The sequence below is a fragment of the Rhinolophus ferrumequinum genome, chromosome 7, assembly GCF_004115265.2.
Source record: "Rhinolophus ferrumequinum isolate MPI-CBG mRhiFer1 chromosome 7, mRhiFer1_v1.p, whole genome shotgun sequence".
NCBI lineage: Eukaryota > Metazoa > Chordata > Mammalia > Chiroptera > Rhinolophidae > Rhinolophus > Rhinolophus ferrumequinum.
Genome location: NC_046290.1, coordinates 4829076 through 4844399, shown reverse-complemented (window position 1 = coordinate 4844399; position 15324 = coordinate 4829076). Strand labels below are relative to the sequence as shown.

The 15324-nt window shown below is 38.5% G+C and overlaps 1 protein-coding gene across 1 annotated transcript in view; it reads right to left on the bottom strand.

The window, feature by feature from the left end:
* ADCY2 (adenylate cyclase 2) overlaps nucleotides 1-15324 on the bottom strand; it is a 359401-nt gene that overhangs the window by 84761 nt on the left and 259316 nt on the right. The window contains exons 11-12 of the mRNA XM_033110844.1: nucleotides 5590-5633; nucleotides 3016-3096 (exon numbers count right to left, since the gene is read on the bottom strand). Of these exons, the coding sequence (XP_032966735.1) occupies nucleotides 3016-3096; nucleotides 5590-5633 (125 nt within the window). The remainder of the gene's footprint in view (nucleotides 1-3015; nucleotides 3097-5589; nucleotides 5634-15324) is intronic.

Sequence of the window (15324 nt, the reverse complement as noted above, 5' to 3'; positions counted from 1 at the left end):
TCCAAACTGAAACTCAAGTTACCCAAATTAAATAACGAGGTGTTCCAGTACATGAGCAAATGTGTTCCCTGATGTTTTATGGAAATTAGATGGTAGTGTCATGTCCTGAATGATTTGGTGCAGAGAGAAGCACCATTTTTCTCAGTGGCACATGACAGAACGTCCAACCCATTTAGAGTGCCTTCAAGTTCTAGGCGACAAGACTCTGTTTCTTTTACACTAACTGGAAATACTTTCATTGTCCTGTTTTTTCATTCCTATGAAGTAAAAATCATATTTGAACACAGAAAAAATGGGTGAAAATACTAATGTAATAAGCAATTGGTTCACACCGTATGTTGTGAACACAGTATGTTGACACAAACAAAACACACATGTGCATAAATACACACATACCTCTCAGATGTTGAAAAATAAATAAAAATGATATGGAAGGATGCACTCTTACATGTTGATTGATTCTTAGAAATCTGTTTCAGGAAAGTAGTTGAAACAGAGACAGAGCTTAAGGACAAAACTTCTCACTGGCACCTCGTATATAACCACACGCTAAACATGACATCAAGCATAGGACCAAGCAAGTTGGGTGCACAACGTCTGATATAGTAGCACAATGGCAATAAAACAGACAAATGTTTTATGAAATAAAGTTAAGTAAGGAAAAATTGATATCTACGAATCAAGAAAAATATCTACAAATAAGTACCAATGAAATATGCTACCAACTGGTTTGAGTCATTATGGTGAGGAATTTAAATTTCTACTTTTCTAATTTGTTCTTAAACAAATATTTTCATAATTAAAAACATAATAACCTGAAATATATATGGATATGCATGTATATATGTATATATCTATCTATAAGTGTATATGACCATACGTCTACATCTATATTTATATATCCACACATAAGGAGTGAGAGTATATATATATATACTTTATATATATACACAGACAGTGCCAAAAAATGTATACACATTTTAAGAAAGGAAAAAACTGTGTTAAAATTGAAATACTCAATATATACCAATAACAAAAGATGAATACAAGTCATGTGTATACATTTTTTTGGCACCCCCAGTATATTAGAGCATTAGATATAAAACTATGTTTTACATAAATTTCCCAAACATGTTATATTTCTTTAAACAATCATCAATTTACATGAAACTGTGAATATTGTACTTTCCAATCCATCGGCCAACTGTCTTTGAAACTGGACTCCCTGAGATATGCTTTGGAGATAAAGGGTGAGACTTCTGAAGATCCAGGAAGAAAGGCCCAGTGAAATGTCACACATCACCTAGTAACTGGCAAGGACAGCCACCTACTGATTTCAGACTAGGGTCCCTAGTCTGTGAAACACTGATGTTTCACATTCGGAATAATTGCAAGTTAAGCCAGGAGACCGGAACACCTGAGGAGGGACATCTCCAGGTTTACCTGGACAGCCCTGTGCCTAGATGACTCTCACGGCCACACACCGTGAACTTGAATGTCCCACAAGACTCAACTGCATACAGACAGTGCACATTCAGCTGAAGCTCGGAGGTCAGAAATACACAACAATGATTATCATGAAAAGTGAGAACTACAACAATACTTTTAGATTCAAGGATATAATCTTCAGGTTCAGGGAAATAAACATTTTTAGTATTTCTTATTACTATACTAGCTTCAAAAATATGCTATTGTTCTGTTTTATGAGACTAGTTGGAGGAATCAAAGGTTAGTCAATCTAAAAGGGATAGAAAAAAATTTAAGATATATTTTAACTATACTAATTTTTAGAACTCTGTATTTGTATGAATAGCAAACTGAATAATGTATGCAGGTAACTTATTAAAATCATTTTTTTTCTTTTTTGAGAAAGAAGATCTAGTTTAAAAATGCTCCTGGATAATATATATATAAATGTGGAAATAAAGTAAGAGTGCAATTTATAAAGTGGAAACAAAATGAGCTCCTCACTAATTAGCAGGGCCCCCATATTTCCAGTCCAAATTTCCGGGGCTCTACATAGATGTTAATTCAATGTGCCAGCATATCTGAATTGCAACTGTAGCCCTACCGAGAAAATTACACACACACACACACACACACACACACACACACACACACACACACACGTGATTCTTTCAGAAGCCTTGTAAATATTGTAAAACAAATGCTTAAAAGGAACAAGCTGGAAGGAGTACACATTTTGTAAAGATGCACAACTTGATTTTGGAGGCAGAGTTCTAGGTGAAAATCATTTACATTTTTCAAGCGTCAACTTTCATGAAAAAAGTTAAATAGGTTTCTGTAAGGATGGACACTTTCCTATGAAGGCTTTCCATTTGGACCTACTGATTCTTTCACTACAATTATATTCAGCAAACATTTATTGAATGTCCACTGGATGCCAGGCACCACACAGAGTCCTCCAGCGTCTGCCCTCCCTGAGTTCAGCCACGACACATGCATCTGAGCTGGTTTCCAAGGCTGATGAATGGAATCCTCTGTCCAGGCCACAAAGGCCACCACCTTCTCTAATTTGTTTTTTCTCTGCATCGCCTGGACCACTTAAAACTACAGCAGAAATTCACAGACTGAATGGACATTCATAGAATTCAGCCTGGGTAACATTTTGCCCCCTCCACCCCCCCAAGAAAAAAACCCAAATGGTCTTTCTCCTATTGACCCCATGAATTCAGACTCTAATACTCAAAACCCTTCTTCCACAATTTAGAATATAGGTATCTCCAGGTTCTCTGGTTTTGCAGGGGGATAAACACATTTTGAATGGACACTGTCACACAACATCGCTTAAAGTTTTTCCCATATGGAATTCCTGTTGATCTTTAATATTACTTACTGAACACATTTTGCCTACATTTTTCTCTCCATGTTTACATTTCATGTTGTTTATTAGTAATTTACTTGGAGAGTATTTATTTGGCAGGAAATAATCTTTTCAAATAATGGTGTTTGAAATACAAGATGACTGATAATCTAAGATTAGGAAGTACTCACTTTTGTGCATTAATTCCATCAATTGCTTGAATCATTCTTTCATTCAATTCTTCTTCAAATCTTTTCTTTTGTGACTTGGTTCTATATGAAAAAAGGAAATACAACAGTGTAAGAATCTTATTTACTAAGCTCAATATTAAGCCCATTTTTTGATGATGCACAAACCTCTGGTCAATTCTGCTAATTGAGCAAACAAAGAAAAAAAAGAAAGAAATGAGTCTATGAACAGTAGCCACTCTGCATTGAGAGAACTGTCCAGAGTTTTTGATGCAGTAAAATATGGCCTTGCCATTCACTTAGTGTGAAATTTTAGCAGGCGATAAAAAGCAACGCTGAAAGGCAGCTACTTGGTGTTTGAGATAAAAGAACTTTCTGTCCTAAGAGATGCGTTAGCCCTTGACTTGTTGCCTTTATAAACTTGATTTTATGACAGAACACACTGTTTCTGGAAATTTCCCTGCAAAAATTTGGTTTGGTTGACAAAACAGTCCATGTTCATGTTTTCATTGGTCTGTGTTCAAGAATTTGCAGAACTACAGTATTATTTTTAGGCATATCAAAGCTTGACTGTATGTATGTAAATGTTCCTCAGTGTTTGAAAGCACTAGTGACAGAAAACCCCACTTATATTTGCAGACCACTCACTCACTTGGTCTTGGAAGCAAAGAATATTCAGCCATAAAATGCTTTGTAAATAAATTTTGCCGAAATAATAATGAGTTCCATAGGGAGTTCTTAATTTGTCAACCAGAGTTTTGTTCCTCAGACTTTCAGCATTTCTGACTTTGCCATCCTTGTTCCTACCTCTGGGTCCCGTCGTTGGCCTCCTGATTGCTGCCTGCCCCCAACCCCTCTTTCCTTCCAATTCCTCTCCATTCTTTCTCCTGAGCTCCTTCCCTGACCTGCCGCATGCCCACGTCTGGGCTATTATATCTAAAGAGGCACGGAAGAGGTTGTGTGCTATCTCAGATGATGCTTCCATAGCATGTGACATGCACTCTTGACCAGGCTGGAAGCTCAGAGAGGTTTAAGGAAGTAGGTAGGCATGTGACAAAGCCAGGACATGTGAGGGAAGCCCAGGTGAGGCTGATTCAAAACCTGAGCTCTCTCCATGAGGTCTTGGGGCCATCAGATATCAACCACCCCAGAGGGAAGTGGAACAGATATGGAGGAGGCTCTTAGGAAGAGAGCCGGGACAGGAGAGCGGCCGGAAGCACGAGCTGTGGCATCACAGAGGAGCAAATCCTGGCCTCAGTGGCAGACCCCGGGCATCCCCCTGAACCCCTGCACTTCCATTTCTTCCCTTCTGAGAGGATAGAGCCACAGCGTCCACCTGGGAGGAATGCTGTCAGGGTGACGATGGAGTTGCACGAACCAGTTCAGATACAAATAGCAGCACATACTCCCTCTCTTCCAGGTAGCACTGGTCCCAGAAGACACTGCCCACAGAGTGTGGGTGTCCACAGGCATTTCCCACGGTAATTTAAGAGAACAGACTTAGGAGGCAGACATTCAGGGAGGGGCCAATCGATCAGAGAAGAGGTATCAAGTATAAAGTCAAAGGGTGTCCATGAACTTTCTGTCTCGTGAACGTGAAATCCAGCTGCTTGCAAATGTACTAGTCTTATTGGCCAAAAGAGTCATGCCCTTTGCAAGATAAATTACGGGGTCCATAATATTTCTAAAATTAGCTGGAGTTCTCTTTAACTTGGCATGTCTCTTAAAACATAATGCCTCAAAAGTCCGAGAACCCAATTACCCTTATAATGTAGGACTATGTGCATTACACCTCAATGTTAAAATTTCAAATTTTCCACAAAATACGAATTAGAGCGCATTACAACAAACAAAGTCCCCTAGACGGATGCTGGAATAATGTGCATTCTTTGCCATGTTTTGCAGGTAACGATCTAGCTAATGGTGTTTATTTTTTACACTTGGATACATTGCATTTTCCACAAGAACAAACCTATCCCTCTGTGAAGAACGAAAGGCTGACTTCAGTTTGGGGCCTTTAATTAATTATCTGAATGACTTTAATGAAAAAAAAATTTAATTCCCAAACCAATACTAACATACAGCTCTGACCCCAAAAGCTTGAGGAACACGGAAAGGAAAAGGATCAGTACCTGTGATTCTACCATGGATGTCAAAAGGGGACTTGGGGACATTTGTGGGAACTTTTAATTTTCAATTTTTGAGAGGGCTGGGCACTACAGAAAGGCTGGACTTACCTTGCTTTTATCTCCAAGATTCAAGACAAAATAATTCAACATACTCATTTTAAGAAAACATATTTTTTTACTACATATTAAGAATAATCATTTTAAGAAAATGATTTCAAGTTCTAAAGTGATTACTAGGTGCTGTTTTCCTTTTTTCTCTGTTAATTCTAATAACACGACACTAATAATCCTATTTTTAGAAGCTCAGAGCAATTTAATAGGACTTTTCACAAGGAGCTGCTCTTTTAGAAGAATTAGCCTTCAAAATTGCTATAATTGGTGATAATTACTTTCAGGAATAAATACAAAATAAGCTTTTAAAAATTAGAAAATGGAACATATACCATACCTTAAGGTGCGATTTTGAAAATTATGCTGACCCATTGGTACATCCTATTAAAAAAAAAAAAAAAGGTTATTAGTTGCTAAAAGCATCCTTTAAAAATACTGTTGCAATGATAACCATGTATTACATATTTCTTCTTTTATCCTGGAGGATATCATTTAGGTAAAAGATAATTACCCATGAGGAGAAAAAGAGCTTAATTACAAATGTGAAACAAGATTAAAACTCAGTTTATATTTAGAATGTTGATGCTATCTATAAACTCTGGATATTGTAAGTTATCAGAAAGGCTGTCTGGATTTTTTAAATTCACATCCTGATATTTGAAGATGTGATTTCAAACACTGGCCTGTAGAGAATCATTATTAAAGTTACTGTAGACAGTTTACAATCATGTAAAAATGGAGTTTGGTATCAGACAAATATTAAAAAAGTGCTTTAAAACACAAACATAACCACAAAACCTAGAGTCAATCCCTATCACCGAACTGTGCTGTTAAAAAACAGTTCCAACCCCGTGACTTTCTAACTACCAATTTGTACTTCTTAATCCCTTCACCTTTTTCACCCAGCTCCCCAAATCCCCTCCCATCTGGCAACCATCAGTTTGTTTTCTGTATCTATGGGACTGTTTCTGTTTTCTTCGTTCTTTAGAGTCTACATATGGTATTTGTCTCTCCCTGCCCAACTTATTTCACTTAGCATAATACCCTTAGGTCTATGATGTTGCAAATGGTAAGATTTTTTTTTTTTATGGTTGAGTAATATTCTATTGTATATATGTACCACTTCTTCTTTATCCATTTGTCTATTGATGGACACTTTGGTTGCTTCCATATCTTGGCTACTGTAAACAACATAGAGAACATAGTCAATAATATGGTAATAACTATGTAAAGTGTCAGGTGGGTACTAGACTAACTGGGGGATCATTTCATAAATTATATAAATGTCTAACCACTCTGCTGTACACCTGAAACTAATATAAAATAATATTTAATGTCAACTGTAACTGGAAAAAAAAAGAAAGAAATGGTACCACCTGTTAAGTATGTGAATACATGACTCATTGATCAAAAAGAAGAAATCAACACATGAGTGCTGGTAGTTCCTGAAAACGGAATGAGAAGGACAGGCTGGTCAGGGTTTATCAGTGGGGAGCTACTGCCAAATGTTCAATAATAGACTTAAGAAAAAACACAAGGTGCACTTTTATACATTTATAGTGGAAATTAAAAGTGGGAACAAAGTGGCTCCAAGTGACTCCAAAGAAACTTTTGTCTGATCTTTTATACCAAGGTTAGCTTAGGAAATATAGTTAGCCTAGGGAAAAGTAAGGCATTTTTAAAAATTAACTGAACTCTAAGTTTTATTACATAAAGTAAAATAATGCATTATTCACCAGCTTTATCAATGTTGAATCAAGAGTCAGTGGAGCTAAGCATAAGGGATTAGAGAAGAGAAATAACTCCTGGCAATGACAATTGTTCAACACGGAGATGTATCAACAAGAATAACAATGGGATCTTTCTGAAAGTGAGCGATGGACACAGCTAAGCAGCAGTGATGGGCTTCGTCAAAGCTGTGGAAGTGGCTGCTAAGGCAGTCCCTAGGTTCTGTACCTGTGACTGGTGCCACCAGCCAGTTAAGAAAACTGAGTTTGTTCAAGAGGTCCTCTGACTTTTATAAACAACTTCCTGAAGCTTTAAGCACGAGACAATTGCGATTCTCTCTTGAAGGAGGCATCTTCACTAACATGACAATAGATTAAACTCAGGCCAAATTTTTCCTGGGGCCCCAGGCTGAAATAATAAGGGAGATAGTTACTGTTAAGTCTGGGGACAACAAAGAGTGATGAGAAATAAACAACTACAAGAACGACAGTAACACCTGAAAACGACCTTTTTCAGGCGTACATAAGAAACAGCACAGAAAATCATGTTCTCATGTTTACATATGCTTATTTCTTGAAAACCAACCAACCAACCAATCGCTGGTATATAACAAATCCCAGTAAGAAATATGGTTATATTGACATCATCAAAATGGCGGTGTGAGGTGAGCTTCTGTAAAGCTCCCCTGGAATTTACAACTAGTCGAACAACAATAACTCCACAAAGGACTCCCTGCACAGCAGACAGGCAAGACGAAGAGGCCCACTACTGAATTCACCTAAAGGTGGGCGAATCGTGCGAGCGGAGTAGGAGGGAAGGGAGAAGTGCGGAGACGGAGCCGCGCAGGCAGGCACAGGGTTCAGACCTAGCTCAGTGCTCCGAGCTCACTGCATCCCGGAACTACTGCAGCTGTGGGAGAGGGAAGAACTCGGACTGCTAGGGCTCCGCTTATGGCCCACACGGCTGAACCCAACGCTCACGGCAGAGACCTCGGAGCAAAGACTGAGGGAAGAAGGCTGAAAACGGTGGTTTAAGCCCTCAGTGCCACAGAGAACGGAAGCCTTAGGCACTGAGACTAGCTGCCCCTTCCCGAACCTCCCAGAGCTCGCCCCGCCCCCACCTGCCCGGTGCTAGAAGCGGAACAGTAGCAGTGTCAGATCAAAAGAACAGAATACTTGCTGTTCTGAGAACTGTGGACAGCAGACACAGATTCACAGCCCAACTAGTTCCGACAAAGGGGAGGGAGCTGTGGAAGCAGGACCGGCTGTGGTGGTGGTCGCTGTCATTGCTCTGGGGCTCCTCTCACAACTCACCCCACCCCTGGCCCCACCTATCTGGGCGGATCCCTGCAGGAGTAAACAGAACTGCTTACACATACGGACTCTGAATCTGATGCAGGAAGAGCTTTGGAACTTCAAAAGCTCTCTGCACACCCACAGGGACACTGTGCCCTGTGACCCAGGTGAACTATTAACAGAGGAGGAGCCCATCTCCCAGGGAATCCCCCCACTGTGTGAGAAGCTGGAATAGTGCAGAGAAAACATAGCACTACCGTGTGAGACAGAAAAAAAAGGCTGCAGTCGTAGAGAAAATAAAACATTCTACCAACAAGTACTGGAAAACAAAAGAAAGACCTCTTCCTATCTACTTGTTGCAGAAGCCACACCTGTAGATGTCTAGGAAGAGAAATAATAAATCAGTAATTGCCATGAATAACCAAGGCAACAAGACAGCTCAGAAAGAAAGTGAAAAGTCTCCAGAAAAGGAACTTAAAGATATGGAAATATGTGACTTAAATGACAGAGAATTCAAGATTGCAGTTCTGAAAAAACTCAACGAGATGCAAAGAAATACAAAAAGGCAGTTTAATGAACTCAGAAACACAATCAAAGAACAACATAAGCATTTTACAAAAGAGAATGAAATTTTAAAAAAGAACCAAATAGAACTTCTTGAGATTAAGAACCCAATAGAAGAAATTAAGAATGAAATAACCAGCTTAGATAGTAGAGTTGACCAGATGGAGGAAAGAATCAGTGACATCGAAGATAGAAACCTGGAAATTACACAGATGGAAGAAGAAAGAGACTTGAGACTTAAAAGAAATGAAAGAACTCTACAAGAACTTTCTGACTCCATTAGAAAGAGCAATATAAGAATAACGGGCATACCAGAAGGAGAAGAAAGAGAGAAGGGAAGAGAGAATATATTCAAACAAATTGTTGATGAGAACTTCCCAAACTTGTGGACAGAACTGGATCCTCTAATCCAAGAAGCAAATGGAACACCTAATTACCTCAATCCCAACAGGCCTTCTCCAAGGCACATTGTATTGAAGCGGTCTAAAATCAACGACAAAGAAAAAATCCTCAAGGCAGCCAGGGAAAAGAAGACGGTAACCTACAAAGGAAAGCCCACTAGATTATCATCAGATTTTTCAGCAGAAACTCTACAAACCAGGAGGGAGTGGAACCAAATATTCAAACTATTGAAAGAGAGAAATTATGAGCCACAAATAATATATCCAGTGAAGATATCCTTTAGATATGAAAGAGGAATAAAGACCTTTCCAGACATATGAAAGCTGAGGGAATTTTCTACTGCACTACAAGAAATACTGAAGGAGGCTATTCGACCACCATCAACAGGGACAATTTGTGGCAACCAAAACATAAAAAGGGGGAGAGTAAAGGCCTGAACCGGAATATGGGAATGGAGAAAGTAAGTGTGCTGAAGAAAATGGAATACTCTAAATATCAAACTTTCTTTTACATAAACTTAAGGGTAACCACTCAAAAAATATCCAGACCTGAAATATATACTGTAATAAAAGAAGAAACAGAGGGAAACATCATAGAATACCACCACACAGAATGAATAGACAACAACAAAAAGGCAAAGAAACAATGGAGACACAGCCTTACCAGAAAACTAAAGATACAAGGACAGGAAATCCTCACATATCAATAATCACCCTAAATGTAAACGGACTGAACTCATCAATAAAAAGTTACAGAGTAGCAGATTGGATCAAAAAACTAAATCCAACCATATGCTGTCTCCAAGAGATACATCTCAGCTATAAGGACAAGCATAGACTCAAAGTGAAAGGGTAGAAATTGACACTCCAAGCAAATGGTACCCAGAGAAAATCAGGGGTAGCCATAATGATATCAGATGTAACAGACTTCAAGGTGAAAAAGATAACAAGAGACAAAGATGGACATTTCATAATGGTAAAGGGAACTATAAAACAAGAAGACATAACAGTCATCAATATTTATGCCCCCAATCAGGGAGCACCGAAATATAACAAGCAAGTACTAACAGAACTAAAGGGAGAAATTGACCAAACCACAATTATACTAAGGGACTTCAATACATCATTGACAGCTATGGATAGATCATCCAAACAGAAAATAAATAACGAAATAGCTGCCCCCAATTGACACATTAGATGAAATGGACATAATTGACATATATAGAGCACTTCATCCTAAAACATCAGACTATACATTCTTTGCTAGTGTACACAGAACATTCTCAAGGATAGACCATATATTGGGACATAAAATCAGCCTCAGCAAATTTAAGAAGATTGAAATCATGCCAAGCATGTTCTCTGATGACAAGCCTTTGAAATTGGATATCAACTGCAAAAAGAAAGCAGGAAAAAACACAAATACATGGAAATTAAACAACATACTTTTAAAGAACAACTGGGTGAAAGAAGAAATTAGAGGAGAGATCAAAAGATATATAGAAACAAATGACAATGAAAATACATCCTACCAAAATTTTTGGGATGCAGCGAAAGCAGTTTTAAGAGGGAAATTCATATCATTACAGGCCTATCTCAAGAAACAAGAAAAATCCAAAATAAATAACTTCATGTTACAACTTAAAGAACTAGAAAAAGAAGAACAAGTGAAACCCAAGGTCAGCAGAAGAAAGGCAATAACAAAAATCAGAGCAGAACTAAATGAAATAGAGAACAAAAAGACAATAGAAAAAATTAATGTGACAAAGAGCTGGTTCTTTGAAAAGATTAACAAAATTGACAAACCCTTGGCTAGACTCACGAAGAGAAAAAGAGAGAAGACACTAATTAACAAAATCAGAAATGAGAAAGGGGAAGTTATCACGGACACCACAGAAATACAAAGGATCATCCAAGAATACTATGAAGGACTATATGCCACCAAATTCAATAACCTAGAAGAAATGGACAAGTTCTTAGAAACAGATAGCCTTCCAAGGCTGAAACCTGAAGCACTGGAAAATCTAAACAGATCGATCACCAGTAACGAAATTGAATCAGTCATCCAAAACCTTCCGAAAAGCAAAAGTCTGGGACCAGATGGCTTCACTAGTGAATTCTACAAAACCTTCAAAGAGGATCTAATACCAATCCTGCTCAAACTCTTCCAAAAATTTGAAGAAGAGACAGTACTCCCTAACTCATTTTATGAGGCCAACATTACCCTGATACCAAAACCTGGTAAGGACAACACAAAGAAAACTACAGACCAATATCTCTGATGAATACCGATGCAAAAATCCTAAACAAAATTCTAGCAAATCGAATACAACAATGCATTAAAAAGATTATTCATCACGACCAAGTGGGGTTCATCCCCGGGGCACAAGGATGGTTTGTCATCCGCAAATCCATCAGTGTGATACATCACATAAACAAAATAAAGGACAAAAATCATATGATTATATCAATTGATGCAGAAAAAGCATTTTACAAGATACAACATCCATTTATGATTAAAACACTTAATAAAATAGGTATAGAAGGAAAATACCTTAACATAATAAAGGCCATATATGGCAAGCCCTCAGCTAAACTCATAATTAATGGTGAAAAACTGAAGCCCTTTACTCTACGTTGAGAAACACGACAGGGCTGTCCCCTATAACCTCTGCTTTTTAACATAGTGTTGGAAGTCCTTGCCAGAGCAATCAGGCAAGAGAAAGAAATAAAAGGCATCCAAATTGGGAATGAAGAAGTTAAATTATCACTCTTTGCAGATGACATGATGCTATATATAGAAAACCCTAAAGACTCCACCAAAAAGCTATTAGAAACAATCAACAAATACAGTAATGTTGCTGCCTACAAAATCAACGTACAAAAGTCCATTGCATTCCTATATACTAACAGTGAAATCTCAGAAAAAGAAATACAAAAAACAATTCCTTTTGCAATTGCAGCAAAAAGAGTAAAATACCTAGGAATAAACTTAACCAAGGATGTGAAGGAACTATATGCTGAAAACTGTAAGACATTTTTGAAAGAAATTGAAGAAGACACAAAGAAATGGAAAGACATTCTGTGCTCATGGATTGGAAGAATCAACACAGTTAAAATGGCCATATTACCCAAAGCAATATACCGATTTAATGCAATCCCCATCAAAATCCCAATGGCATTTTTTAAAGAAATAGAACAAAAAATCATCAGATTTGTTTGGAACCACAAAAGACCCCAAATAGCCAAAGCAATCTTAAGAAAAAAGAACAATACTGGAGGTATCACACTCCCTGACTTTAGCTTGTACTACAGGGCTACAATAATCAAAACAGCATGGTATTGGCAGAAAAACAGACACATAGACCAATGGAATAGAATTGAGAACCCAGAAATAAAACCACATAAATATGGACAGATAATTTTTGACAAAGAAGCTAAAAACATACAATGGAGGAAAGACAGCCTCTTCAATAAATGGTGCTGGGAGAATTGGATAGCCACGTGCAAAAGAATGAAACTGGACTGCTATCTGTCACCATGTACCAAAATTAATTCAAAATGGATCAAAGACTTAAGCATAAGACCTGACACAATAAACTGCATAGAAGAAAACATAGGTAACTAAACTTATGGACCTCGGGTTCAAAGAACATTTTATGAATTTGACTCCAAAGGCAATGGAAGTAAAAGCTAAAATAAACGAATGGGACTATATGAAACTTCAAAGCTTCTGCACAGCAAAAGAAACCATCGACAAAATAAAGAGGCAACCAACTGAATGGGAGAAGATTTTTGCAAACAGTGCCTCTAATAAGGGGCTAATATCCAAAATATACAAGGAACTCATGCAACTCAACAACAACAAAACAAACAACCCAATTGAAAAATGGGCAGAGGACCTGAAGAGACATTTCTCCAAAGAGGACATACAAATGGCAAATAGACATATGAAAAAATGCTCAACATCACTAATCATCAGAGAAATGCAAATAAAACCACAATGAGATATCACCTCACCCCAGTCAGAATGGCTATCATTAACAAGACAAATAGTAACAAGTGTTGGAGAGGCTGTGGAGATAAAGGAACTCTCATACACTGTTGGTGGGAATGCAGACTGGTGCAGCCACTATGGAAGGCAGTGTGGAGGTTCCTCAAAAAATTACCATATGACCCAGCAATCCCTCTCCTGGGTATCTACCCAAAAAATCTGAAAACATTTATACATAAAGACATGCGTGCTCCAATGTTCATTGCAGCTTTTTTTACGGTGGCCAAGACATGGAAACAACCAAAATGTCCTTCAATAGATGATTGGATAAAGAAGTTGTGGTATATATACACAATGGAATACTATTCGGGAGTAAGAAAAGATGATATAGGACCATTTGTGACAACATAGATGGATCTTGAGAGTATAATGCTAAGCGAAATAAGTCAGACAGAAAAAGCAGAGACCCATATGACTTCACTGATATGTGGTATATAAACCAAAAACAACAAAAGAACAAGACAAACAAATGAGAAACAAAAACTCATAGACACAGACAATAGTTTAGTGGTTACCAGAGGGTAAGGGGGGTGGGGGGTGGGAGATGAGGGTAAGGGGGATCAAATATATGGTGATGGAAGGAGAACTGACTGTGGGTGGTGAACACACAATGGGATTTATAGATGATGTGATACAGAATTGTACACCTGAAATCTATGTAATTTTACTAACAATTGTCACCCCAATAAATTAAAAATAAGAAATACGGTTATTAGCCATTAGCATTAATAATACATGCAGTGTTGAAGCAAAATTATCCAAATTATTATTTTTTCCGAAGCATCAACTTTCATTGACAACTGAATACTAGCATCCCAGGATGATTTTCCTCTAATGGGCTCTAAGGTTTGCAAGGCCCCAGATGCCCCCAGGCCTCTTCCTTTGACCTCTTGTCCTTGATACTTTCATCCAGCTCCATGGCCTCAAACATCACCTACAGCCTACCCACTCTCACATTCACGTCTCCAGCTTGGGCACCTCCCCTACCTCTATAATTGCACTTCCTAGCTGCACTTAGATGTCTAAGAGGCGTATTGATTAGCAAAGTCTTGATTTTCCATCTTAAATCACCCGATTTCCCCCCAAGTATTTGTCATGTCAGTCCATGGCAACGTCATTCTTCTAGCTGTGCAGCAAAAACAAAGAAAACATGTGTGCATTCATCCCTGGTCCTCGTTTTCGCACTTACCCATTCCATCACCAAGGCTTATTTGCTCTGCATTCAAATCAGACCCTGAGTTTGCTTCTCATTGTTTCCACTACTGAAATCCTAGAGGGCATCATTCTCTCTTGGGCCCCTGCAGCCTGACTCCATTTTCATGGTATCATGTCCTTCCCTTGCTTAAGATCATCTAATGACTCCCCTTACACTTACGCTGAATTAAGCACAATTACCTTAGTCATCTTACCCACATGCCTTCCTTTGGCTCACTGTGGGTGACACACCAGCATCCTCTCTGCCCCCCAAAGACACCGGGTTCCTTTCCATCTCAGAACCACTGAATGTATTGTTCTGCCACCTCCTTTCCCAATGTCCTCCTCTCTTCCTCTGAGTCTTCTCCAGATGTCCTGGCCAGAGTATTCACTCCACTTGACCTTCATCATAGCCCTCAGCAGCACGTAAAAAGACCTTGTTCCTTTGCCTGTGTCCTACTACTGTATGTCCTCTCTCTTCCCCATAGAATGCACATTGCTCCAGGACTTGTTCTCGCGGTCTCCCTTGCTGACTGATGGGTCATGGTCTTTTATCAAGTCGTGTTTATTTTTTAGTTGAACAAGAACAAGGGAAGTTGAGAAGAGAGATACAACCAAGTCAAACTACAGTGCTGAGCCCTACCTGTTGGGCTTGGGCGTGTCGCTGTGATATGCTGGGGGAAGTTCACTGTTACCTGACAAGAGCACGTGAGAATTACCTCCGCTCCATCCCTAATACAGTTAATGCCATTCTACATGAAATTTATTCTTCGATTGTTTTAAAATCTAACAGTACCATGGGGATTATTCTAAGTGCATAATTACATTTACTTTTC